The sequence below is a fragment of the Oncorhynchus mykiss genome, chromosome 28 (genome assembly GCF_013265735.2).
Source record: "Oncorhynchus mykiss isolate Arlee chromosome 28, USDA_OmykA_1.1, whole genome shotgun sequence".
NCBI lineage: Eukaryota > Metazoa > Chordata > Actinopteri > Salmoniformes > Salmonidae > Oncorhynchus > Oncorhynchus mykiss.
In genome coordinates this window covers 28,737,706-28,765,306 of record NC_048592.1, presented here as the reverse complement: position 1 = coordinate 28,765,306, position 27,601 = coordinate 28,737,706, and the positions used below count along the sequence as shown (strand labels likewise).

General features: G+C 42.7%; 2 protein-coding genes across 13 annotated transcripts in view; both read left to right on the top strand.

Annotated features, from left to right (window-relative positions):
• The first annotated feature begins 5,126 nt into the window (after positions 1–5,126).
• Positions 5,127–7,729, top strand: dusp12 (dual specificity phosphatase 12). 4 transcript variants are annotated; one of them, XM_036966715.1, is made up of 7 exons: positions 5,127–5,272; positions 5,671–5,848; positions 6,051–6,164; positions 6,313–6,431; positions 6,747–6,834; positions 7,000–7,177; positions 7,528–7,729. In XM_036966715.1, exons 2-7 carry the CDS (start codon positions 5,706–5,708, stop codon positions 7,678–7,680), a joined length of 795 nt encoding a protein of 264 aa, XP_036822610.1. In that variant the 5' UTR covers positions 5,127–5,272; positions 5,671–5,705; the 3' UTR covers positions 7,681–7,729. The 4 variants fall into 4 exon arrangements, with proteins under 4 accessions (XP_036822610.1, XP_021445398.2, XP_036822609.1 ...); XM_021589723.2 differs by having other exon boundaries at positions 5,671–5,959; XM_036966714.1 differs by having other exon boundaries at positions 5,128–5,279.
• Positions 7,730–11,623: 3,894 nt separating this feature from the next.
• LOC110508857 (cyclic AMP-dependent transcription factor ATF-6 alpha) overlaps positions 11,624–27,601 on the top strand; it is a 47,596-nt gene continuing 31,618 nt past the window's right edge. Inside the window, exons 1-7 of one of the 9 annotated variants that reach the window (XM_036966327.1) lie at positions 11,624–11,849; positions 12,139–12,239; positions 12,386–12,452; positions 17,035–17,114; positions 17,222–17,306; positions 17,680–17,874; positions 20,113–20,315. In XM_036966327.1, the coding sequence (XP_036822222.1) occupies positions 11,753–11,849; positions 12,139–12,239; positions 12,386–12,452; positions 17,035–17,114; positions 17,222–17,306; positions 17,680–17,874; positions 20,113–20,315 (828 nt within the window). In that variant the 5' untranslated portion in view covers positions 11,624–11,752. Of the gene's footprint in view, positions 11,850–12,138; positions 12,240–12,385; positions 12,453–17,034; positions 17,115–17,218; positions 17,307–17,679; positions 17,875–20,112; positions 20,316–27,601 lie in introns of those variants that run through there. The other 8 variants (XM_036966328.1, XM_036966324.1, XM_036966326.1 and 5 more) reach the window with 8 other exon arrangements.

Below are 27,601 nucleotides of genomic sequence, written 5' to 3'. Positions count from 1 at the left end.
CAGTTTACAGTAGCAGATGTTATAGCGGGTGCAGCGAAATGCGTATGTTTATTGCTCCTAACAATGCAGCGAAATGCGTATGTTAATTGCTCCTAACAATGCAGCAAAATGTCAAACAATTAAAATGTAAGGGGAAAAAATACAAATAAGACAAGAAATTGAGAATGGCGGGACAAATCTGACTACAGTTTTTTTCATCGCTTTGGTACTATTTTCACAAGTATGTGGTAACATTTTACAACTCTTAGTACAAAACTCAAAACAAATCATCAAAAAGGCATTTTTTTCAAAACTTGAAGCACATTTTCAATTGACTAAGTACAACACACAAAATCACACGGTAACTTTTTCACCAAACCTTTTTATTTATTTTATTTCACCTTTATTTAACCAGGTAAGCTAGTTGAGAACAAGTTCTCATTTACAACTGCGACCCGGCTAAGATAATCAAAGCAGTGCGACACAAACAACAACACAGAGTTACACATGGAATAAACAAACATACAGTCAATAATACAGTAGAAACGTCTATATACAGTATGTGCAAATGAGGTAGGATAAGAGAGGTAAGGCAATAAATTGGCCATGGTGGCGGAGTAATTACAATATAGCAATTAAACACTGGAATGGTAGATGTGCAGAAGATGAATGAGAAAGTAGAGATACCGGGGTGCAAAGGAGCAAGATAAATAAATAAATACAGTATGAGGATGAGGTAGTTGGATGGGCTATTTACAGATGGGCTATGTACAGGTGCAGTGATCAGTGAGCTGCTATGACAGCTGGTGCTTAAAGCTAGTAAGGGAGGTAAATCTCCAGCTTCAGTGATTTTTGCAGTTCGTTCCAGTCATTGGCAGCAGAGAACTGGAAGGTAAGGCGGCCAAAGTAAGAATTGGCTTTGGGGGTGACCAGTGAGATATACCTGCTGGAGCCCGTGCTACGGGTGGGTGCTGTTATGGTGACCAGTGAGCTGAGATAAGGCGGGGCTTTACCTAGACTTGTAGATGACCTGGAGCCAGTGGGTTTGGCTTCAAGTATGAAGCGAGAGCCAGCCAACGAGAGCATACAGGTCGCAGTGGTGGGTAGTATATGGGGCTTTGGTGACAAAACGGATAGGCACTGTGATAGACTGCATCCAATTTGTTGAGTAGAGTGTTGGATGCTATTTTGGAAATGACATCACCGAAGTCGAGGATCGGTAGGATAGGAACAGGCTAGTAATAGGGGTTGCAACAATTTAGCAGAATTTTTCCAGATTGTCTAGCCCAGCTGATTTGTACGGGTCCAGATTTTGCAGGTCTTTCAGAACATCTGCTATCTGGATTTGGGTGAAGGAGAAATGGGGAGGCTTGGGCGAGTTTCTGTGGGGGGTGGAGGGCTGTTGATCGGTGTAGGGGTAGCCAGGTGGAAAGCATGGCCAGCCGTAGAAAAATGCTTTATGAAATTCTCAATTATAGTGGATTTATCGGTGGTGACAGTGTTTCCTAGCCTCAGTGCAGTGGGCAGCTGGGAGGAGGTGCTCTTATTCTCCATGGACTTTAGTGTCCCAGAACATTTTTTAGTTTGTGCTACAGGATGCAAATTTCTGCTTGAAAAAGCTAGCCTTAGCTTTCCTAACTGCCTGTGTATATTGGTTCCTAACTTCTCTGAAAAGTTGCATATCACAGGGCTATTCGATGCAAGTTAGTTAGGATGATATCTATGAGGGTGCCCGTGTTTACAGATTTGGGGTTGTACCTGGTGGGATAATTTGATAATAACCTAATCAGTGTTTCATCTATAATTATCTTTCAAATAAAGTAATTGCCTTTCACAAAGCAATGCTATCAATCATTTTCATATTATTCTCTTCTCATTTGTTTGAAAATGTTTGACCATCACTTAACCCAACAGCGCTTAATGGTTAATCACTTAACCATTTGGTAATCCTATAGATTTTAAACTGGTTTGTCTGCTATATATGGATTTAGAGAACTACAGAAATAAAATGTGTGTTTGTAAAGTATTGTAATGCGTGCGTACTGGCGCAGAGAAGTCAGGCGCAGGAGAGCAAAGACTGTGTTCCAACGGTACAGTTTAATAATAAAAACCACAGTGAACAAAAACAATGAATAAATACAATGGGACGAAACCCTTCGCAGACATAACGTGCACAAACTCTTACAATCAACAATACCGGGCAAGGACATGTGGGGAACAGAGGGTTAAATACACAACATGTAATTCGAGACAAAACAAATGGAAAATGAAGGTGGATCGGCGATGACTAGAAGACCGGTGACGTCGTCCGAACAAGGAGAAGGACCGACTTCCGAGGAAGTCGTGACAAGTATAAACATCTAAATTATATGTATGATACATGATAACTATACATAATGTATATTGACTTTGAGGGTCCTCTGTAAGAATTTCCTCATTTTGGTGTCAACAAACAGGATCAGTGATTCCACCTGTGGAGCATCTCAGTGAAGGTCTGAGAGGGGAGACACCGGTGCTGCATTCCCTAGTGAGAAAGCGTAAGGGAATTTCCCTTCTGACCAAAAAAGGTGACGTGGATCAGACTTCTACTGAGATCGGTCCTGGGGGAAGATACCCGATATGTGAAACTCTGAGGGACATGTCTTCTGAATTCCCGTAAGTCAATTTAAATGAATTTGTATTAAACAAATACTAATAATGAAATCGAGGCGATTAATGAATAAAATGGTATCCATAGCCTTATAGAGAGAAGACTATTCACTAGTTTAATGAGAAATAATGAGAAAACTATAGCGAAGGCTTAACGGTACCATGGAAAGTCCCACTAACAGCTGTCTGTAGGCATTTATAAGATATGTCTGTGTGGTCTGCAGCCACTACAACATCACATGAGGTACACTACTGGTCAAAAGTTTTAGAACACCTACTCATTCAAGGGTTTTTCTTTTCTTTCTACATTGTATAATAATAGTGAAGACATCAAAACTATGAAATAACACATATGTGATCATGTAGTAACAAAAATGTGTTAAACAAATCCAAATATATTTCATATTTGAGATTCTTCAAATAGCCACCCTTTGCCTTGATGACAGCTTTGCACACTCTTGGCATTCTCTCGACCAGCTTCATGAGGTAGTCACCTGGAATGCATTTCAATTAACAGGTGTGCCTTCTTAAAAGTGAATTTAACACATTTGAGCCAATCAGTTGTGTTTGTCAGAAGAGAACTGGAGAAATGTAAGAGACAAAAAGAGAAGAGAGAATGTAGAAATACAAGATGCAAATTAAGGAGTGCAAGCAGCAGGAAGAACGTCAGTAAAAAAGTAGCCGAGATGAAGAAGATGAAACAAGCAGCAGTGATGACAGCAATGAGGGCAAAAAAACAGAAAATATACGAGAAAGAAAACCTCCTCGGGAATGTATCTGTTAATACACTACTCCATCCCCAATGGTGGTGGTAGCATGTTGGAAATGGATAGACCGGGGGATGTTGATGAAATTAAGGCAATAGTGGGTGAAGTCACTGACCCAGCAAAATATGCTGTAAAGTTTGAAGAAGAGGTAAAAACAATCATCTCCATGTACAACCCCTCCACCAGAGAAATTGAAGAAATACTCTGCTGTTGTTTAAAATGTAAATGGAAGGACTATAAACATGTGCGACCAGCTGGATGCAGTGTTCACCGCTATAAAGGCTGCTTTCCCTAAACATACAGACTGGCAGAACCATATCCTCTACCTGTAGATAACGTAGATAATGTTATAGATCAGCTCCCACAGAACTGGAAAACTCAGCTCCCACCAGTTTAATATCCACATTTAAATCGTAATAGTACTAATTTCAATCCATTTATTATCCAAATTTCCGTAATTTGTGTTACAGCTTAATATGTCACATCACACAACTTTCACATCCACATTCACTTAGTACTATTCCCAAACACACTCGGTAATCTCCTCATTACCCCATGTGCATCTTCAACAATTCTCTTGTCGTTACGTGCTATACATATGAATAACACCCGTTTTCAAAAATACACAATCTGTCAAATGTTTCAGAACACCTACTCATTCAAGGGTTTTAGTTTATTTTTTACTACTGTTGACTGCTTTTCCTTCACTCTGTGGTCCGACTCATCCCAAACCATCTCAATTTGGTTGAGGTCAGGGAATTGTGGAGGTCAGGTCATCTAATGCAGCACTCCATCCCTCTCCTTCTTTGTAAAATAGCCTTTACATATCCTGGAGGTGTGTTGGGTCATTGTCCTGTTGAAAAACAAATGATAGTCACACTAAGCCCAAATCAGACTTATCGTGAAGCATTTATTTGGGCTGCAATTTCTGAGGCTGGTAACTCTAATGAACTTATCCTCTGCAGCAGGTAGAGGTAACTCTGGGTCTTCCTTTCCTCTGGCGGTCCTCATGAGAGCCAGTTTCATCATAGCGCTTCATGGTTTTTGCGACTGCACTTGAAGAAACTTTCAAAGTTCTTGAAATTTTCCGAATTGACTGATCTTCGTGTCTTAAAGTAATGATGGACTGTCGTTTCTCTTTTCTTATTTGAGCTGTTCTTGCCATAATATGGACTTGGTCTTTTACCAAATAGGGCTATCTTCTGTATATCACCCCCCCCCCCCCCCCCCCCCCCCCACCCGATAGCTTTCTATCTTCTATCTTTGATCACACCTTTTGATTACACATTGAATAGATATGAAAATGATAGATTTTCTGTAAATTGTTGTGTATTGCCTTATGTGAAAACTGTAACTTACAGAACTGCAGCATATTACTTTCAGCACTTCTAAGGGCGATTTGAAATGCGTATCTTGCATTGTTTGCTATTTGGATTAACTGGTAGTTAAAATGACAAAATGTAAAAGATATCATTATGTTGTGTTTTGGTGATTAAACCAATGGTCTCTCACTGTGACCAGTTCAGTTTTGTACTAAGAGTTGTGAAAGTGTACCACTCAGCAAACCGTTTATTCACAGCTTAGCTGATGAACGCACAACTCCATTCTCGCAAGACAAGTTCGCAATACTCATCTCAGCCTCAATATACGGAGTTGAGCGTTCCTCAGCTAACACAGCTTCAAACTTCGTTCGCCGTGTAGGAACTAAAGTGGAGCTATCTCCGGAACTAAAAGTGTTCCATTTTTGTTCCCTGATTGGTTACAACTAATAACCGGACCAAACAGTTTAGCAGCCATGCATTACGTTTTTAGTTATGTTTAGTAGCTAGCTAGCTAGCTTGGTTCTTAACAACTCACTGAAATAGCACACTTCGTTTGTAAGAGGCACGACTGATATTTTTTACGAATAGAAGAACATTTATATTTAGGCTAGAAACTTGAGGCTGATTTAGCAGAGCCGGATAAATTAATCTAGCTAGCTAACGTTAGCTAGCCTAGCAAGCTGTGTTTAACTATAGCTACGTATCTGTCAAAATGATAATTGAGTGAAGATTATTAATGGACAGATCATACCTCATCAATTTGTGGATAAAATATACATATGTTATGTTCTGATATTCAGGAAGGAAGCTATTTAGTACAGCATATACAAAAAAAATATGCCAGTAGCTAGCTAACGTAGTGAATGTCTTAACGTACATATTCACTATATCATATTCATGTATAGCTATGCAGTCTTTTAATGTCACATGCTAACAACAGGTGTATTTCACAGGTCTTCTACCATAGAGAAATCCTGATTGCCAAGTCATGATTCAGGTAGAGACAGGAGTCTACATCGGGGCAGCATCTGACCTGAAAGATGCCCAGGACCTGACCAATGCTGGCATCACCCACATACTCACAGTGGACTCAGAGCAGCCAGCTTCACCTGATGGGCCATTTAGGATGAAGTATGTCTATTCCCTGGACGAGTCCTCCACAGACCTACTCAGCCACCTTGATGACTGCATACACTTCATATGTGATGCTTGCGAGGCATCAAAATCTGTCCTTGTGCATTGGTGTGTGAGGCCTATCAAATCCTGAGTTATTTAATGCATATCATGATAGCCTCACATGCATTTGACATGCAACGCTGTGTTTGTGTTTAAGCCACGTAGGGCAAAGTCGGAGTGCGGCGGTGGTGACTGCTTACTTGATGAAATGTCATAAAATGAACTTCGGCGATGCCTATGCCAAACTCCAGCAACTTAAACCTGATGTAAAGTAAGCAAAAAAAGATTTGATTTTATTATACCATTAAACTGCCGGGTCTGAATTGTTCATGTTTATTAAGGACACTTTGTTATTTAAAGGAAGTATTGTTATCTTTGTCAACTCTGTCCATTGTAAAATGTATTTAATTCATGTTTAGGATGAATGAGGGGTTTGTGGACCAGTTAGCACTATATGAGTCATTGGGTTGTGAAGTAGATGTCACCAGCCCCCAGTACAAGCAGTACAGACTCCAGAAACTCACAGAGAAATACCCAGGTATGTCCTGCTGTTTTCCTCACCTCTTCATCCTTTCTGTTATTTACATTTAGCAGATGCACATTTTTCACCTAGTCGGCTCGGGGAATCGAACCAGCACCTATTTGGTTACTGCCCAACATTCTTAACTGCTAGGCTTCTAACCTGCCACCTTTTTTTCTTTCTTCCTATTTCAGGACCACTGTCGTTTATTTCACTGTACCAGGGGATATTACTCTGTTTAACCTAATTGAAACATTCATCCATATGAATTGAATTGCTGCCAGCTCTGTTTTGTAGAGATCCTCTTAAGACCATTGTTTATCCTTGACGCAGAGCTTCAGAATGTCCCAAAGGAGTTGTTTGCAGTGGACCCTTACCTAAGCACCTGTTCTGAGGTGGTATACAGGTGTAAAAAATGTCGGTAAGGGAACTGAATGAGTGAATAAATGAAGAATACACACACCCTACGGTTTCAGATGCTGAACAGAGACTGAAGTGAGAGTGAAAAATAAAGGCTGTCAGCAAGCAACACAAATGTTCTTCATGTTCACCCTCTGTTGTTACCCCCTTCTGTCTTCCCCTTTAGACGGACACTGTTCCGCGCTTCCAGTATCCTCAGTCACACTATTGGCAAAGGACCGACTGCTTTTGCCTATAAGAAGATGAGTAACCTACCGAGTCGGGACCAGACCCAATGTACCTCCTACTTCACTGAGCCTGTCCAGTGGATGGAACAGGCCTTGTTAGGGGTGATGGATGGACAGGTAAAAATGACAATTCGCTTTCAGATGGAATAGTCGTACTTAGTTAATGCTGGCATAGAATATTCAGACATTTTTCTTCAGTTTAAGTCAGTTTTAGTCACATTGTTCAGTGTAAAATGAGAATGCATATTTATCTTGGCACAATATAACAGACTTACTGAAGCGGCTTTACTATATTTAGCAGATCAATTAATAAACAGAATTCAAACTGAATGATAGGTTTGTGGGTATGAAAACCTACAAACGAGACTCCTCGATGACCACATTTGAGAATAATTAACTTAGCATTTACTTGTTATATTCAGTGTCTTCTAAATATATATATTTTTTAAACTTGTTATTTTTTATAGATCTTGTGCCCAAAGTGTAGCTCCAAGTTGGGCTCATTCAGCTGGTGTGGGGAGCAGTGTTCCTGTGGTCAATGGGTGACTCCAGCCTTCCAGATGCATAAAAACAGAGTGGATGAAATCAAACACATCAGTATAGCCACACTCAAATCATGAAAATGTAAAAATGATTCATATCTGTAATAAATTTCTCAGAATAGCTGTCTCCATCTTTCCCTGTCTGCCATTGATGGTTCATAGATATTGTAGTTTACCTAGACTAGTTCTCCTACTTGCATATTAATTGAATGAGTAGCCCGAGGGCAATTCCAAAGTAACTGACACTGAGACTCAGATTTGTCACTTTAAAATGTATGTCAAACAAAAACCAATGATTGCAAAGTTAAACAAATCATAGAACTCTATGCACGTGGACTACGTTTAACAATTTCCACTGAACATTTTACATAAACATATTTACTTGAAAAACAGTTCAGATGCAGAGTTTGGTACCAGGACGGACGGTTTGTGCCATCATTCTGGTACTGAATTACTCTGAGTAATTTTATTTTTGTAAGATTTTCTGTTGAAAGTAGTCCTTGTGAGTGGAGATGTATGGTTTATTTAACCACGCAATCATAGTTTTTTGTTCAACATTTAAAGTGACATCTGAGTCTGTCACTGTGGAATTGCACCTAACGAGATGGTATTTATTGTTCTATATTACATGCAACTGAAGCAGATTGCACAAACTGTTGATGAGTGTTTTTTTTTTTTTTTTTGCGTTGCTCGTAACTTGTTTTGTACATAATGTTGCTGCTACCGACCGAAAAGAGCTTCTCAAATCGGCACTGGGATTGCTCACCTCAAACTGGATGTTTTTCTTCAATGAGATGGACGCAAGGGCTATACTGCTGACACCCGGCCCCGTGTTTCGCTGGAGAAGGAAACGGAGATTTCGAGGAAAAAGATCAGGGTGCCTTGTGAGGTTATTAGGGATGCTCATACCGGCTCTTTTCAGTGAGCCGGCTCGTTCGGCTCAGCTCACCAAAAAGAGCCGGCTCTTTTGGCTCCCAAACAGCTCTTTAAAAAAATATGTTTTGTAGTTTTTCAAGTCAAAGAGTTTGCGATAGTTTGACTATGATTGGTGTTAAAACAATTCTAATTAAATTATTAAATGAAATCATACTCTACTTTAACCACCATTTATTTAAAATGCATTGGTCTGTTATGAAAAAGAATGCTATTCAACATTTGTATTTAAAGTATAACTTTTTAATGTATATAAACAAGTGCATATACCTCTGGCGGCTGGCTGTGATTCGCTGCAGACCCTGACTCAGGAGTATCATTTTCGAGGCTGTCACATAGCTGAAAAGAGAGAAAAGTAACTTATTAGTTCATGTTTTGTCTACTGATACTACATTCTCATCTACTGCTCATATATATATATATATATAATACTGGATTAAATAATGATGTAGTAATAACTGCTTACTGTACCTCTCTCCACTGATCTCCACAGTGACCTGCTCAAAGGGTTCCAGGACTCTGCACACCTCCTCCATCACCTCCCATTCCTCTTGGGTCAGAGCATCAACAGGTGCATTGACAATGGCCAGGGTAAAGATGAACAAATAAAATGTTGAATTCCACCTTGTAGTGCAGTCTTGTTTAGGCCTCAGCTCAGGCATCCCCATCTGGCGTTGTGTAGACTTGAGTTTTTCAGCACCTACTGTGCTTGTGTGGAAGTATTCCACAGCTGCTTTCACTTTGTCCACAGTGGGCTTCATCACCTTCAGAGCATCTCTTACAATCAGGTTGATTGTGTGGGCAAGACATGGATGATGGGTCCATTTTTAAATTTTCATGGCTTTGGTTATGTTAGCTGCATTGCCGCTAACATAACAGACCACTTTTCTATCTACTTGCCATTCTCTGGCCACTCTCAACAGTTCCTCTGCCAAGTTCTCTGAGGTGTGTCTGTCGCTGAACTCAAAGCAGTCTAGAAGACAGCTAGACATAAAAAAAAAAAATCTTAAATGAAGTGACATGTAATCGACATGTAAGTGGCTACCCTTGATTACTAGCAGTCACTGCTGGACATCAAATGTAACCACTTCTTACATGTTGGCACCAGTGACTCGATCTATAAAAAAAGTGGTCAGATGAAGCATATGCTAAACAGGACTGTTTTGCTAGCATAGGCTGGAATATATTCCGGGATTCTTCCGATGGCATTGAGGAGTACACCATATCAGTCACTGGCTTTATCAATAAGTGCATCGAGGATTCCAACCAGAAGCCATGGATTACAGGCAACATTCGCACTGAGGTAAAGGGAAGAGCTGCCGCTTTCAAGGAGCGGGACTCTAACCCGGAAGCTTTTAAGAAATACCGCTATGACAAACCATCAAACAGGCAAAGCGTCAATACAGGACTAAGATCGAATCATACTACACTGGCTCCGACGCTCATCGGATGTGGCAGGGCTTGCAAACTATTACAGACTACAAAGGGAAGCACAGCCGAGAGCTTCCAAGTGACACAAGCCTACCAGACGAGCTAAATAACTTCTATGCTCGCTTCGAGTTAAGTAACACTGAAACATGCAAGAGAGCACCAACTGTTCCGGATGACTGTGTGATCACGCTCTCCACAGCCGATGTGAGTAAGACGTTCAAACAGGTCAACATTCACAAGGCCGCTGGGCCAGACAGATTACCTGGACGTGTACTCCGAACATGCGCTGACCAACTAGCAAGTGTCATCACTGACTTTTTCAACCTCTCCCTGTCTGAGTCTGTAATACCAACGTGTTTCAAGCAGACCGCCATAGTCCCTGTGCCCAAGAACACTAAGGTAACCTGCTTAAATGACTACCAACCCGTAGCACTCATGTCTGTAGCCATGAAATGCTTTGAAAGGCTGGTCATGGCTCACATCAACACCATTTTCCCAGAAACCCTAGACCCACTCCAATTTGCATACCGCACCAACAGATCCACAGATGATGCAATCTCTATTGCACTGCTGTTTCCCACCTGGACAAAAGGAACACCTATGTGAGAATGCTATTCATTGACTACAGCTCAGAGTTCAACACCATAGTGCCCTTAAAGCTCATCACCAAGCTAAGGACCCTGGGACTAAACACCTCCCTCTGCAGCTGGATCCTAGACTTCCTGACGGGCCGTCCCCAGGTGTTAAGGGTAGGTAACAACACATCCGCCACGCTGATCCACATCACGGGGGCCCCTCAGGGGGGCGTGCTCAGTCCCCTCCTGCACTCCCTGTTCACTCATGACTGCACGGCCAGGCACAACTCCAACACCATCATTACATTTTCTGATGACACAACAGTGGTAGGCCTGATCACCGACGACAATGAGACAGGCTATAGGGAGGAGGTCAGAGACCTGACCATGTGGTGCAAGGACAACAACTCCCTCAACGTGATCAAGACAAAGGAGATGATTGTGGACTACAGGAAAAAGAGGACCGAGCACGCCCCCATTCTCATCTATGGGGCTGTAGTGGAGAGGGTTGAGAGCTTCAAGTTCCTTGGCGTCCACATCACCAAGAAACTAACATGGTCCAAGCACACCAAGGCAGTCGTGAAGAGGGCACGACAAACCTATTCCCCCTCAGGAGACTGAGAAGATTTGGCATGGGTCCTCAGATCCTCAAATGATTTTACAGCTGTATCATCGAGAGCGTCCTGACGGGTTGCATCACTGCCTGGTATAGCAACTGCTTGGCCTCCGACCGTCAAAGACTCCAGCCACCCTAGTCATAGACTGTTCTCTCTGCTACCGCACCTATGTGACAAATAACATTTCATTTGATTTGAAATAAGTATTTCTCTTTCAGAATACCTTTCTCTATATTTCTGTCTGTCTTATCAGTATTTCTGCTGCTTACATTATTCATTGGAATTATTATTATTAGCATTTTATGCCCCCCATATCATAATGCATTGGCATTTTGAAGAAGCAGATCTCCAGACATGTACTGTAGATGTTTGCCTCAGTGTGCGGCTACTAGTTCAAATAACCTTTATCACTAGCAGGCGAGACCGGCTGGGAACTGTCTTGTTTTGTAAATGTCCCATCGCGGTTTCCGTACTAATAGCAGGACGTGTATTTATTTATTTATTTATTTATGGTATTTATAGTGGAGAGTTGACGGCAAACTAGGAAATGTGAACACTTTGTTGTGACTCTTTTGACAATTTCTAACATTAGAAATGGCAGCGTTACCTTTGGATTTAGACAGTCATCCACAATATGGGCTATTTGACAGCGATTTAGCCGATATTTGCATTGATCATGATGGCGAATGGGGTAAGTGCGATTCTTATTATATAATAATAGCTGTTTTGTAAACACAACGTGCAACTTCATTGACTGTCTGGATATATTGAATATAACATAAGTTTTAATGCTCAGGGGCAGCAGTACTTGTTTTGACTGAGTGTCAATAAGCAACTTTCCCCCTTACTGTATTTTTTTATGTATTGATGCTACTTTGGAAACTCACTGGTCTCTTGCAACATTTTTACAGGCGTAATGTATTAGAATAGATACGTTGGATTCTTTCACTGATCTGTTCCCGCTTGCAACATTGTTACAGACATCAACCTGTTTAAAGAACTTGAAAACCTAAGTGATGCAGAAGAACTGCTTCAAGAATTTGAGTTCACACCACCTAATGAAACAACACTGCAACAAGAGGTATTACACCACATTACCCCGCTATTTAATGCTATGTGTTATTATCCTACTAGGCTACATCTAAAATTGTTGGTAATAGTAGCTGCCTAACCTACAGTCAATCTTAGTGACTGAAAGTGACAGCTAACAGACTGCATGTTTCTTAGGTGAATGACATTAATCTGTTACAATGGAGATCTTTCGCCAGTGGAGATACTGACGGTTGCTGCACAGGTAAAAATCACCAGGATTGCATCACTTTCAGTTTAACTATAACAGCTAAGCCAAGGCAAAGTAGGCTGAGTGTAGCCAACCGTCAGAAACACTACTAGAACCCTGTGTCTTCCTGGTAATAGATTCAAATCTCATACAGGAAACACACACCCACACTGTAAAGGGGATTTTCCGGTGAATAGAAAGGAGAGGGAACACTAAAATAACACATCCTAGATCTGAATGAATGAAATATTCTTATTAAATACTTTTTTCTTTCTTTACATAGTTGAATGTGCTGACAACAATATCACACAAAATTGATCAATGGAAATCAAATTTATCAACCCATGTAGGTCTGGATTTGGAGTCACACTCAAAATTAAAGTGGAAAACCACACTACAGGTTGATCCAACTTTGATGTAATGTCCTTAAAACAAGTCAAAATGAGGCTCAGGAGTGTGTGTGGCCTCCACATGCCTGTATGACCTCCCTACAACGCCTGGGCATGCTCCTGATGAGGTGGCGGATGGTCTCCTGAGGGATATCCTCCCAGACCTGGACTAAAGCATCCGCCAACTCCTGGACAGTCTGTGGTGCAACGTGGCAAGAGGAACAGCTGGTGGATGGAGCGAGACATGCTGTCCCAGATGTGCTCAATTGGATTCAGGTCTGGGGAACGGGCGGGCCAGTCCATAGCATCAATGCCTTCCTCTTGCAGGAACTGCTGACACACTCCAGCCACATGAGGTCTAGCATTGTCTTGCATTAGGAGGAACCCAGGGCCAACCGCACCAGCATATGGTCTCACAAGGGGTCTGAGGATCTCATCTTGGTACCTAATGGCAGTCAGGCTACCTCTGGCAAGCACATGGAGGGCTGTGCGGCCTCCGAAAGAAATGCCACCCCACACCATGACTGACCCACCGCCAAACCGGTCATGCTGGAGGATGTTGCAGGCAGCAGAACGTTCTCCACGGCGTCTCCAGACTGTCATGTCTGTCACATGTGCTGGCCTGTCTCCTGGTCGCCCCTCCATGCTCTGGACACTACGCTGACAGACATAGCAAACCTTCCTGCCACAGCTCGCATTGATGTGCCATCCTGGATGAGCTGCACTACATGAGCCACTTGTGTGGGTTGTAGACTCCGTCTCATGCTACCACTAGAGTGAAAGCACCGCCAGCATTCAAAAGTGACCAAAACATCAGCCAGGAAGCATAGGAAATGAGAAGTGGTCTGGTCACCACCTGCAGAACCACTCCTTTATTGGGGGTGTCTTGCTAATTGCCTATAATTTCCACCTGTTGTCTATTCCATTTGCAAAACAGCATGTGAAATGTATTGTCAATCAGTGTTGCTTCCTAAGTGGACAGTTTGATTTCACAGAAGTGTGATTGACTTGGAGTTACATTGTGTTATTTAAGTGTTCCCTTTATTTTTTTGAGCAGTGTATAACTCAAACAATCTATCCGGTTTATAGTAAGATTTCAGGGAGAACACATCCAGAGCCGAAGCAAAGAAAATGTCTCTGAGAAGGCCCTGATATATTAATCACACTGCACCAAATGTTCTGTAAACACCAGCCTGAGAGGCTTGTAGGAAGTCACAATATAGGCTGCTACAGAATCACACAGTGTCATAGATGCAGGTAACTGCCTAAATAAATGAAACACCTGAGTAAATGAGGGATACAAAGTATATTGAAGGAAGGTGTGGTTCCTGAGGTAATTAAGCAATTAACATCCCATCATGCATAAAAATGCTCAGTTGCCCATTATTTTGGCTACAAGACTAGAAGTAGAGATCTCAGTGACTTTGAAAGAAGTGTCTCAAAGGACCATAGGGTGTTTAAAGTGTGTGTGTGTGTGTGTGTGTGTGTGTGTGTGTGTGTGTGTGTGTGTGTGTGTGTGTGTGTGTGTGTGTGTGTGTGTGTGTGGTGCAATCGCCAGATCTCAACCCAACTGAACACTTATGGGAGATTCTGGAGTGGCACCTGAGACAGCATTTTCCACCACCACCAACAAAACACCAAATTATGGAATTTCTCACCAAAGAATGGCGTCACATCCCTCCAGTAGAGTTCCAGACACTTGTAGAATCTAGGCGAAGGCGCATTGAAGCTGTCCTGGTGGCTCGTGGAGACCCAACGCCCTATTAAGACACGTTATGTTACCTGTATGTTATGAGTGTGTCCTCAAATCCAGTCTGGCATCAAACTTTAACCATAACATTCAACACTGGCAGACATTTAATACTGGCAGACATTTAATATTGGCAGTTAAACAGGAACATCAGTACTTGCAACAGATAATTATAGAAAACTACTTAAATAAATATGATACTTAGACATACATTTTAAAGTCACAGTTAACCCTGTGTTGTTCACTGAGCAGTATCCGGTACCACACATCAACAACCTTTTCGTGGGTTTAGCTGGGGTCAAAAGTTCAGGACATTGACCTCTGCCAAGCCTATTTGCAGATGCATGTGGATGAAAGTCAATGGAGCTGCTGACAGCTGTGACACATAGTTGGCTCTCCAGGTTCTGTCGTCTACCGTTTGGAATCCCAAGTGCACCAGCACTGTTCCAGAGGACGATAGATCAGATCTTGAGTGGGATTCGTTCACTTGCTGCAAGCAGAATGCAAAGGGGGGCTTTGTTGTTGTCAGCACACACCTAGGACATCAAGTACCGCAAGTCTGCACTGCAGAACTGCACTGCAATGCAGAATGCAGATGTACTTTCCAGGTTACCACAACCTGTGGTCAAGCTAGAGTCACACCAAGTGGACATATTCTACTTCAGACAAGTGGAAAACACACCAGTCACTTCAACACAAGTGCGGAGAAACACCAGAAATGACCCGGTGTTACCTGAAGTGATGGACATTATCATCAAAGTTAAAGTTGCAGGAGTTGCTACGGAACTGAAACCTTACCTTTCCAGGACAACTGAGCTGTCAGTACAGTCCGGTTGTCTGCTGTGACGGAGGAGAGTTATCATTCCACCATCGCTGTGGAAACCAGTGTTCTATCAGCTACACTCAGGTCATTGTGGTTTGCAAGAATGAAATCACACAAGCTACTTCTGGTGGCCTGGATTGGATGGAAGCATTGAGGTGAAAGCGAAAATATGTTCCTCATGTCAGAAGGTTCACAAGGTACCTTAACTTGCACCTCTTCATCTGTGGGATTGGCCGGAGGAGGCATGGCAATGCATACACATAGAATTCGCAGGTTCATTCGAAGACTATGCTTCTTGTGGACGTGGATGCTCATAGCAAGTGGCCAGAGGTTGCCATCATGAGATTTTTTTATTTTTTATTATATTTTTTACTTTCTCCCCAATTTCATGATATACTGTCTTGTCCCATCGCTGCAACTCCCGTACAGACTCAGGAGAGGCGAATCTCGAGAGCCATGTGTCCTCCACTGCTTCTTGACACACTACTCGCTTAACCCGGAAGCCAGCCGCACCAATGCGTCGGAGGAAACACAGTACAACTGGCGACCAAAGTCAGCGTGCATGCACCCTGGCTGCCACAAGGAGTCGCTAGAGGGGGATGGGACAAGGACATCCTGGCCGGCCCAACTCTTCCCTAACAATTGTCGCAGGTCGCGGCCGGCTGCTACATAGCCTGGGATCGAATCTGGGTCTGTAGTGATGCCTCTAGCACTGTGATGCCGTGCCTTATACCGCTGCGCCACTCGTGTGGCCCACCATCATGAGATCTACTAGGGCAGAGAAGACAATCGAGAAGCTTGGAGAAGTGTTTAGACGGTTCGGATCGCCACTCCAACTCGTTAGCGACAACGGACCGCAGCTCCTGTCCCAAGAAAGTGCCACGTTCCCACAGGTGAATGGCGAACTCAAGAGTGGTCCAGAACTCTGACTCTGTGACACCCTGACCCAGTAGTCGCCGCCTAGGGGCTCACAGTCATCTTCTCAGGAATGCTGTTCATAATGGGAACAATTTATGTAAGAGGGGAGGAGATGTGGCGTATTGGGGTTGTGCCGCAGAGCATCATGGGGGTTGTGTGTTAAGAACTGCACGTTGTAGATAAATGGTTGGACTGATTCCTGTCTCCCGTCTCATCGTTATTGAATTGTTATAAAGATGTGGTTATGAAACCCACAAGACGTAACAGTTATGTACTGTTTCCCTCCCCCAAGGGAATGCGTTTGTCTGCATCTACCCGCACATACTGTACCAATTTTTTATATGATATCTGACTAACATAATCAATTGGGCTCTCCGGTCGCTAATTTGTCCATGATTACTACAAGTTTAGATACCTGGCTAGATTAATTTAGCAATCTAAAAAATGTTAGCTGACATGGGCTATTTGAGTGACTGTCAGTGACTGACATAACAGCAGAAAAATGTAAAACCAACAGTTTTTTGTGTGTGGAGCCCATCCCTGCCTTACAAAAGGGCCCATCCCTGCCCTAGTCAGTAGACATTAGGCGTGGGAAGGCTGCACCTGTGAGGCCCAAAGACTGTGTTGTAAGGTCAATCACACAGGACGTGAAAGAGGATCGGCAATGTGATGCCCCTGCTTGTCAATTGAATTGAGTTCTAATTGTTTTGTTGGCAGATGTAGGAGTGCCTCGGTCCTCCCTATCATCTGGATCTGCGGTTAGTGATACCTCCTCACTGTCACCACTATCCCTGAAAGTAAGATTTCAATTCGCTCAACACTCTCCCCCTATGTGTAAATAGTAGGCTAAGTACTGACTACTCTCACTAACTTCTGTCTTGTCCCTGCCGATGCGTACCAGCAGGAAGATGATGTGTCTATGCAGCCTTTACCGACTACGTTGTCTCCTGAAAAGAAAATACACAAGCGAGTCAGCCCATCTCCCAGAGGTGAAACGTCTCTTCCACAATATGGTGGATATTTATTATTCCAAAAAATAATTGAAAGTGTCTGATTTGTTGTATCATAGTTCACCCCTGTATTAACCAGGGGGCTCCCGAGTGGCGCAGTGGTCTAAGGCACTGCATCTCAGTGCAAGAGGCGACACTACAGTCCCTGGTTCAAATCCAGGCTGAATCACATCTGGCTGTGATTGGGAGTCCCATAGGGCGGCGCACAATTGGCCCAGCGTCGTCCGGGTTTGGCCGGGGTAGGCTGTCATTGTAAATAAAAATGTGTTTTTAACTGACTTGCCTAGTTAAATAATGTTTAAAAAAATATATATATACAAAAACACTTATTCTCCTACTCTTTTCCCACCAGCCAAGCGACCCGCCCACCCAAACCAGAGGGTGTCCATTCAGCCCAAACTTCCCCCCTCTGTCCTCCTCACCCAACCCTTGGCCCCTCTTCTCAAAACCAGGGCCATTGTCATCCAGCCCGTTGGCCTGCAGACTGTGGTCTCAGTGATCAAGGATCCACCGCACGTGACTGTGCATGCTACTGTACCCTCTACTGGTGAGAGTCTGAACTTTCAGACTTTAACTTTACTCTTGTGTTATCTTACAATGAAATAATATTTTGTATGTCTACTATTATTTGGAGGGGTTTGAATAGTGTTCTGCACAGTTTTGTTGTGACGAATGCCCCTTTATATTGGTGGGTCTTATTCACTGAAGTAATTCAGGTTATATGGCTTCCTCGGGGGGGGGGGGGGGGGGTACTATGTTAGTCACATGCAATATCTCAGACCCCACTGGCCCGATTTTGACTAAACTTGGGTGAATGATGCGTCTTGCTATAGTAATCATCTGGAATTCCAAACTTTGAACAAGCATATCTCTTACCCCGTTTGAGCTACCGTTATGTAATGTTGCACATAAATGCATTTTTTCATGACAGAAAGGTTCCCCATAAGGACCTATAAACTCTGCCGCAAATTAGATTTTGAATCATTTGTAGGGGTTGACGGGTTTACTGTTGCCTTGTTACAGTACATAATGGTATTTGCAAGGTAATGAAAAGCTGAAACAACCTGTGAACAAAATGAAAAATAGAATGTGTATTTGTAACTCCTGTGACTGCACCTGTTGTTATTGACCACAAGGTGTCCTCAAAACAGTGGCTGCTGTGCAAAGAAAGCTACTGGCTTCTCCTCAAATGTAACCTAAAGTAGCAGCAAAATAAACGCCTGAAACTTGATCCCCTACATACAAGAACAAAAAAAAACATTGGGGGAGGTTATCTTCTGCACTGTTCAACCAATCCAGTAAATGTAGAGGAGTTAAGATGGAGTTTTGCTTTTTTAACATCCAAAAGCGGAAGTTATGTCACAGGCTCTCTTTCTATTTCCTCTGAATTCGGATCATCCGGTTGTTAGGGACTCAGCCAAGACTACCTCAAATGTAACACAATGTCCAGTGTATGACCAGTGCATACCATGCAGGATTCTAAAAACCACTGTAGAAATATTGTTGTTTTAAAACGTATATTTCATGAACGTCAGCACAGAGCACACTCATATCAACTACACCCGTCATAACCTCTCATTTATATACCAATGATCAAACAGATACAGTACATCCATCTGAGGCTGCGTTTACACAGGCAACCCAATTCTGATATTTTTTCAACTAATTGGTCTTTTGACCAATCAGATCTGCTATTTTGTCTATAATTCTCTCTTGAGTTCTCTCTGAGGCAGCAGGGTCATGGCCCATTAGTCGCCAGACTAAAAGCCTTTAACCTCAGTAGGATCTTAGGTCTACTTGTATTATTACAGTGTAATTAGCATGGGAGGGTTTTCCTCTGCAGGCCCCTAATACACTACATTAGACTTCAGGAGGCCCAGGGATTTGAAGGTGACTGGCAGGGCTTTGAAGGTGACTGTGACAGGGATTTGAAGGTGACTGGCAGGGCTTTGAAGATGACTGTGACAGGGCTTTGAAGGGGACTGTGGCAGGGCTTTGGAGGGGACTGTGGCAGGGCTTTGAAGGGGACTGTGACAGGGCTTTGAAGGGAACTGTGTTAGGGCTTTGAAGGGGACTGTGACAGGGCTTTGAAGGGGACTGTGACAGGGCTTTGAAGGTGACTGTGACAGGGCTTTGAAGGGGACTGTGACAGGGCTTTGAAGGTGACTGTGACAGGGCTTTGAAGGGGACTGTGACAGGGCTTTGAAGGGGACTGTGACAGGGCTTTGAAGGGGACTGTGACAGGGCTTTATATGTTTGATAATGGATCCTTGGAGGACTGCTGAAGGTGTCTGCGGGAGGGACAGGCTCTCAGCACTAAACAAGAGTCTGACTCTGGGCAGGGAGTGGGATGGATCTGTTTTTCTGTCCCCGTCAGTATCCCATACAGGTGACCTGACATCCTTAGTGATCGCGGATGAGAAAAAAAGACTACAGTCTGGATTAGAAAGAAAACAAATTCTATCTGAACCCAGGATTGATCAGTGAGATGAACATTGTGAAGAGCTATTGTACATGTTCCTCAACTCTAAGGATGCTGGCTACTCTGACTGTTCAGTCAGTTATGTTACAGTGATGTAGACTGACTGTATTCAATTAGTTATGTTACAGTGATGTACGCTGAGTGAAGGACACCCCAGAGGGACATAGGATGATCTTTAGCCAACTCTTCTGACTCTGTTATGCCTCATGAATTATTCAGAGATGGCTAACATCCAGGTTTAGGACAAGGCTAAAACAGACAGAAGGGTTGACCTCTTTCTTAACTGTATCTGGTCTTTGTCAGCAGCAGTTCCCACGATGCATCTCCAGCCGAGACTGTTGATTGGACCCCAGATCACTTCCCCAGCCCCTCCCGTTCTCGCTGTTACCAACCAGGTGTTCACCATGCCAATTGTACCCCATCATGTTACCATGGGGACCACTGCTGTTTCTGGCCCCACCCATCCCATGGCAATGACCTATCACAACACAGCTGTGGACACTGAGGTATGTTTGAAATGCATTTGACCTCCGTATAGCGTGTCTGCTTTCCCTCTTGACCTTTTTGGAGAAGAGCCTTCAGCATTGTGTTCTGTCTTATTCCATTATTTATTCCCTCAGATTAAAGGCACACAGTGCGGAAACATCTAGCCTAAAGTAACATCTTACCCCAGTCTTCTTAGGTGCTCAATCTCACAAAAATAGAGGACATGCTGGGGTCTGCCCAGTGTCCATCCAGACATCTGGAGAGAGGTGGGAGGAGTGGAGGTGGTTGGTATTTAGGAGGGCAAGGCATCTTTAAAACCAATAGGCCCTGAGGGTGGTCAGACAGACAGAAATTGAGCACCTGTCTTTTTACTGTGGTAACACTTACCTGGGGGAGTGTCTCACGGATGGAACATTTAGGGGGTAGAGGGGTGGGGTCGGTCCTTATGTGTTTGCTAAGTTCAATATTTATAAGATTTATGTTTTGCAGCTTATAATATGTGTTGAGAAGAGACAAGTTATTGTCATAACAAAACGCTGCTTGGATCTTTAATTTAAAGACCATTGTTCCCTTCAGTCTCAACATACAGTGCCTTGCAAAAGTATTCACCCCCTTGGCATTTTTCTATTTTGTTGCATTACAACCTCTAATTTAAATGGATTTTTATTTGGATTTCATATAATGGACATACACAAAATAGTCCAAATTGATGAAGGTCAGGGACAACGTTGTGGATGTCACGGTCTTCCTCCTCTTCATCTGAAGAGGAGAGGCGAGAAGGATCAGAGGACCAAAATGCGGCGTGGTAAGTGTCCATGTTGAGTGTTTAATTAAAGAAAGAACTGAACACTGGATACAAACAATAAACAAATAAAGACTGTGAAGCTATCCTAAGGACTGTGCTGACACAAGCAACTAACATAGACAATCACCCACAAACAAACAGTGCAACCCAGGCTACCTAAGTATGATCCTCAATCAGAGACAACTAATGACACCTGCCTCTGATTGAGAACCATACTAGGCCGAAACATAGAAATCCCCAAATCATAGAAAATCAAACATAGACTGCCCACCCAACTCACACCCTGACCATACTAACTAAATACAAAAACAAAGGAAATAAAGGTCAGAACGTGACAGTGGAGAAGTACAGATCAGGGTTGCGTTATAAAAAAATATCAGAAACTTTGAACATCCCACCGAGCACCATTAAATCCATTATAAAAAAATGGAAAGAATATGGCACCACAACAAACCTGCCAAGAGAGGGCCGCCCACCAAAACTCACAGACCAGGCAAGGAGGGCATTAAACAGAGAGGCAACAAAGAGACCAAAGATAACCCTGAAGGAGCTGAAAAGCTCCACAGTGGAGATTGGAGTATCTGTCCATAGGACCACTTTAAGCTGTACACTCCACAGAGCTGGGCTTTACGGAAGAATGGTCAGAAAAACATAAGCAAATGTGTTTGGTGTTCACCAAAAGGCATGTGGGAGACTCCCCAAACATATGGAAGAAGGTACTCTGGTTAGATGAGACAAATTTAGCTTTTTGGCCATCAAGGAAAATGCTATGTCTGGTGCAAACACAACACCTCTCATCACCACGAGAACAGCAGATAGCCTAGTGGTGAAAGCATTGGACTAGTAACCGAAAGGTTGCAAGATCGAATCCCCGAGCTGACAAGGTAAACATCTGTCATCCTGCCTCTGAACAAGGCAATTAACCCACTGTTCCAAAGCCGTCATTGAAAATAAGGATTTGTTCTTAACTGACTTGCCTAGTTAAATAAAGGTACAAAAAAACCGCCACAGTGAAGCATGTTAGTGGCAGCATCATGTTATGGGGATATTTTTCATCATCAGGGACTGGGAAACTGGTCAGAATTGAAAGAATGATGGTGCTAAATCATCTGAAATTCTTAAGGGAAACCTGTTTCAGTCTTCTAGAGATTTGAGACTGGGACATAGCAACCTGCTAAAGCAACACTCGAGTGGTTTAAAGGGAAACATGGAATGGCCTAGTCAAAGCACAGACCTCAATCCAATTGTGAATTTGTGGTATGACTTAAAGATTGCTGTACACAGCAGAATCCATCCAACTTGAAGGAGCTGGAGCAGTTTTGCCTTGAAGAATGGCCAAAAATCCCATTGGCTGGATGTGCCAAGCTTATAGAGACAAATCCCAAGAGACTTGCAGCTGTAATTGTTGCAAAAAGTGTCTCTACAAAGTATTGACTTTGGGGGGAGGTGGATAGTTATGCACGCTCAAGTCTTCAGTTTTTTTGTCTTATTGCTTGTTTGTTTCACAATAAAACATATTTTGCATCTTCATAGTGGTAGGCATGTTGTGAAAATCAACTGATACAAACCCCCTAAAATCAAATTTAATTCCAGGTTGTAAGGCAACAAAATAAGAAAAATGCCAAGGGTGTGAATACTTTCGCAAGCCACCGTAGACTTGATCTGAAGCCATACTTGTGATTTTGCTATTCATTGTAAATGTTTGTAGGCCTTTGTAGCAAAACTGTATTTATGATCATATGTTATCAATTCATGCTTTTTACATGCTATATTTATATCTGTAAATCAGCCAATGACATCAAGGCACACCCAGCCATAACTACAGACACCTGTGTGTCCTTCCAAACTATATAAACTAGTGACCCGCAGTGTTAGTCATTATAGCCTGATGAAGACAGCTTGGCAGTCATTATAGCCTGATGAAGACAGCTTGTCTGTCATCATAGCCTGATGAAGACAGCTTGGCTGTTATTCTAACCTATTGAAGACACCTTGGCTGTCATTATAGCCTGATGAAGACAGCTTGGCTGTCATTATAGCCTGATGAAGACAGCTTGGCTGCCATTATAGCCTGATGAAGACAGCTTGGCTGCCATTATAACCTGATGAAGACAGCTTGGCTGCCATTATAACCTGATGAAGACAGCTTGGCTGCCCTTATAATCTGATGAAGACAGCTTGGCTGCCATTATAACCTGATGAAGACAGCTTGGCTGTCACTAAAGCCCGATGAAGACAGCTTGGCTGTCACTAAAGCCTGATGAAGACAGCTTGGCTGTCACTAAAGCCTGATGAAGACAGCTTGGCTGTCACTAAAGCCTGATGAAGACAGTTTGGCTGTCATTATACCCTGATGAAGACAGCTTGGCTGTCATTGTAGGCTGATGAAGACCGCTTGGCTGTCATTGAAGCCTGATGAAGACAGCTTGGCTGTCATTGTAGCACAATGAAGACAGCTTGGCTGCCATTGTAGCATGATGAAGACAGCTTGGCTGTCATTGTAACCTGATGAAGACAGCTTGGCTGCCATTATAACCTGATGAAGACAGCTTGGCTGTCACTAAATTCTGATGAAGACAGCTTGGCTGTCACTAAAGCCTGATGAAGACAGCTTGGCTGTCACTAAAGCCTGATGAAGACAGCTTGGCTGTCACTAAAGCCTGATGAAGATAGCTTGGCTGTCATTGTAGCCTGATGAAGACAGCTTGGCTGTTATTATAGCTCGATGAAGACAGCTGGGCTGTCATTAGAACCTGGTGAAGATGGCTTGGCTGTCATTACAACCTGGTGAAGACAGCTTGGCTGTTATTATAGCTCGATGAAGACAGCTTGGCTGCCATTATAACCTGATGAAGACAGCTTGGCTGCCTTTATAATCAGATGAAGACAGCTTGGCTGCCATTATAACCTGATGAAGACAGCTTGGCTGCCATTATAACCTGATGAAGACAGCTTGGCTGCCATTATAACCTGACGAAGACAGCTTGGCTGTCACTAAAGCCTGATGAAGACAGCTTGGCTGTCACTAAAGCCTGATGAAGACAGCTTGGCTGTCACTAAAGCCTGATGAAGACAGCTTGGCTGTCACTAAAGCCTGATGAAGACAGCTTGGCTGTCATTATACCCTGATGAAGACAGCTTGGCTGTCATTATAGCCTGATGAAGACAGCTTGGCTGTCATTGTAGCCTGATGAAGACAGCTTGGCTGTCATTGTAGCCTGATGAAGACAGCTTGGCTGTCATTGTAGCCTGATGAAGACAGCTTGGCTGTCATTGTAGCCTGATGAAGACAGCTTGGCTGTCATTGTAACCTGATGAAGACAGCTTGGCTGTCACTAAAGCCTGATGAAGACAGCTTGGCTGTCACTAAAGCCTGATGAAGACAGCCTGGCTGTCATTATACCCTGATGAAGACAGCTTGGCTGTCATTATACCCTGATGAAGACAGCTTGGCTGTCATTGTAACCTGATGAAGACAGCTGGGCTGTCATTGAGCCAGGTGAAGATGGCTTGGCTGTCATTACAACTTGGTGAAGACAGCTTGGCTGTTATTATAGCTCGATGAAGACAGCTGGGCTGTCATTAGAACCAGGTGAAGATGGCTGGGCTGTCATTACAACCTGGTGAAGACAGCTTGGCTGTCATTATAGCCTGATGAAGACAGCTTGGCTGTCATTATAGCCTGATGAAGACAGCTTGGCTGTCATTATAGCCTGATGAAGACAGCTTGGCTGCCATTATAGCCTGATGAAGACAGCTTGGCTGCCATTATAGCCTGATGAAGACAGCTTGGCTGTCACTGTAACCTGATGAAGACAGCTTGGCTGTCATTAGAGCCAGATGAAGATGGCTTGGCTGTCATTACAACCTGGTGAAGACAGCTTGGCTGTTATTATAGCCTGAAGAAGACAGCTTGACTGCCATTATAATCTGATGAAGACACATTGGCTGTCATTAAAGCCTGATGAAGACAGCTTGGCTGTCATTATAATCTGATGAAGACACATTGGCTGTCATTAAAGCCTGATGAAGACAGCTTGGCTGTCATTATAACCTGATGAAGACAGCTTGGCTGTCATTATAGCCTGATGAAGACAGCATGGCTGCCATTATAACCTGATGAAGACAGCTTGGCCGTCATTATAACCTGATGAAGACAGCTTGGCTGTCACTAAAGCCTGATGAAGACAGCTTGGCTGTCATTATAATCTGATGAAGACACCTTGGCTGTCATTAAAGCCTGATGAAGACAGCTTGGCTGTCATTATAACCTGATGAATACAGCTTGGCTGTCATTATAACCTGATGAAGACAGCTTGGCTGTCATTATAATCTGATGAAGACACCTTGGCTATCATTAAAGCCTGATGAAGACAGCTTGGCTGTCATTATAACCTGATGAAGACAGCTTGGCTGTCATTATAACCTGATGAAGACAGCTTGGCTGTCATTATAATCTGATGAAGACACCTTGGCTGTCATTAAAGCCTGATGAAGACAGCTTGGCTGTCATTATAGCTTGATGAAGACAGCTTGGCTGTCATTATAGCTTGATGAAGACATCTTGGCTGTCATTAAAGCCTGATGAAGACAGCTTGGCTGTCATTATAGCTTGATGAAGACAGCTTAGCTGTCCACACGTAGGTATCCAATTATTGCATCTGAGCTACTAGAGTGTGAGGCTCTCCTTTTCTTTTTCGAGGAGAGAAGAGAAACATCTAGAACATTGTTTTTTCGTAACGCAAAACATGTAGCTGTCTCGTTACACAACTGGGATATTTCAGTGTGTTCTTGAAGTGGTCCCTAAAGTGGAGATATGTTTTGATTTGGCCTGTTGGCATGTGTGTCATCATCGTAGAGTAAATGTTAGTATTACTGTGGACACCTTGCGCTGGTAGGCATTGTATCATACATAGTAACCCATGTTTGGATTATTCAAGCAACCCAACTGGCTGGGTCAAAATAACCCAGCATGTCTTCTGTTCACTATTTAACCTGTGCTGGGTTAGAGTTTAAGAAATCCCTCTTCATCAGAGTCTACTTAACCATTCCAACACTTGGTACAAATAGTATTTAAAATAATTGTAAATACTTTAAATGGGTTTGATTGAGCTTGTGTTGTGCAATGGGACCAATAGAACAGATACAAAACTGCAAATCCCATCCATCTGGCAGCCACGCCCTGACCTTAGAGATCCTTATTTATTCTCTATGTTTGGTTGGGTCAGGGTGTAACTCGGGTGGGAAAATCTATGTTTTCTATTTCTTTGTTGTTTTGCAGAGTGTGGTTCCCAATCAGAGGCAGCTGTCTTTCGTTGTCTCTGATTGGGGATCATATTTAAGTTGTGATTTTCCGTTTGGGTTTTGTGGGGTGTTATTTTCTGTTTAGTGTCTTTGCATGATGGAACTGTTCGCGTTTGTTTTGTTTTTTTTTTTTGGGGGGGGGGGGGGAGTTGTTACTTTTGTTTGAGTGTTTCTTGAAAATAAGTATCATGAACACTTTCCACGCTACGCTTTGGTCCACTCTTCCCGCTGAAACAAACGGTACAAGTATTTGACAGATTTTAAATAGTTGCACTCAGGTCTGCATAGAAAAGCCCCTTCACTTTACGTAACCATTCCAACAAGGTGACATAAGGACAGCTGGAGCGACTGGTTTATTTAGCCTTGTCTTGAAGGAATAATAACACATAACGGTTGATCATTGTTTAGGACCATATGTAGCACTGTGTTACGTGCAATACTATTATTGGACTTTTCTCAAATTGAAGAGAGTGGAGTGGATAAGCCAACATTAGAAGAATAAAAATATTATCTTATTGTTTTGAGGCAGAGGTTTCTCCAATAAAATCTCTTTTAATTAATGCTACGCTATTTGGGTTTTACTGTGGTAGAGCTTGGCAAAAACATTTGACACAGTAGCCCTAGTAATAAATGTAGAGTTGTGTTGGCTCAGTCAGTTTGTTAACAGCTTGTAATCAGTTCTAGAAGTTTACTACTTTTTCAAACTTTGCTGGAAAAATATGAAATTGAAATATTGATATGGTAGCCCGACATAAAACAGTCAACAAAGAAAACATAATTTCATAATTATTTCCTACTTTCTCAATATGACAGTGCTATTTTCAGGCTGCATCATGACCTTGGCTGAACTCTTAGACAACCTCAGAAAATGTTATTACTTTAGTCTCTAATTGCAGTGAAAGTGTTTTTTTTCCGCCTCGATATCTAAGAGCTATACACTATAAAAACAAATGGTTCTATATAGTGCCAAAATAAGGGTTCTTTGGCTCGTAACGATATAATCCTTTTTTGAAGGTTCTACAAAGAACCATGCTCATACGGTTCTAAATGGAACCTTTGTGGTGCTATTAAGAACCCTTTCCTAAGGTTCTATAAATTACTATTTAAAAAAAGGTTCCATATAGCACCAAAAAGGGTTTGAATGGCTCTTTATAGAACCTTTATTGAAAATTTAATCAAAGGTTCTACAAGGAACCT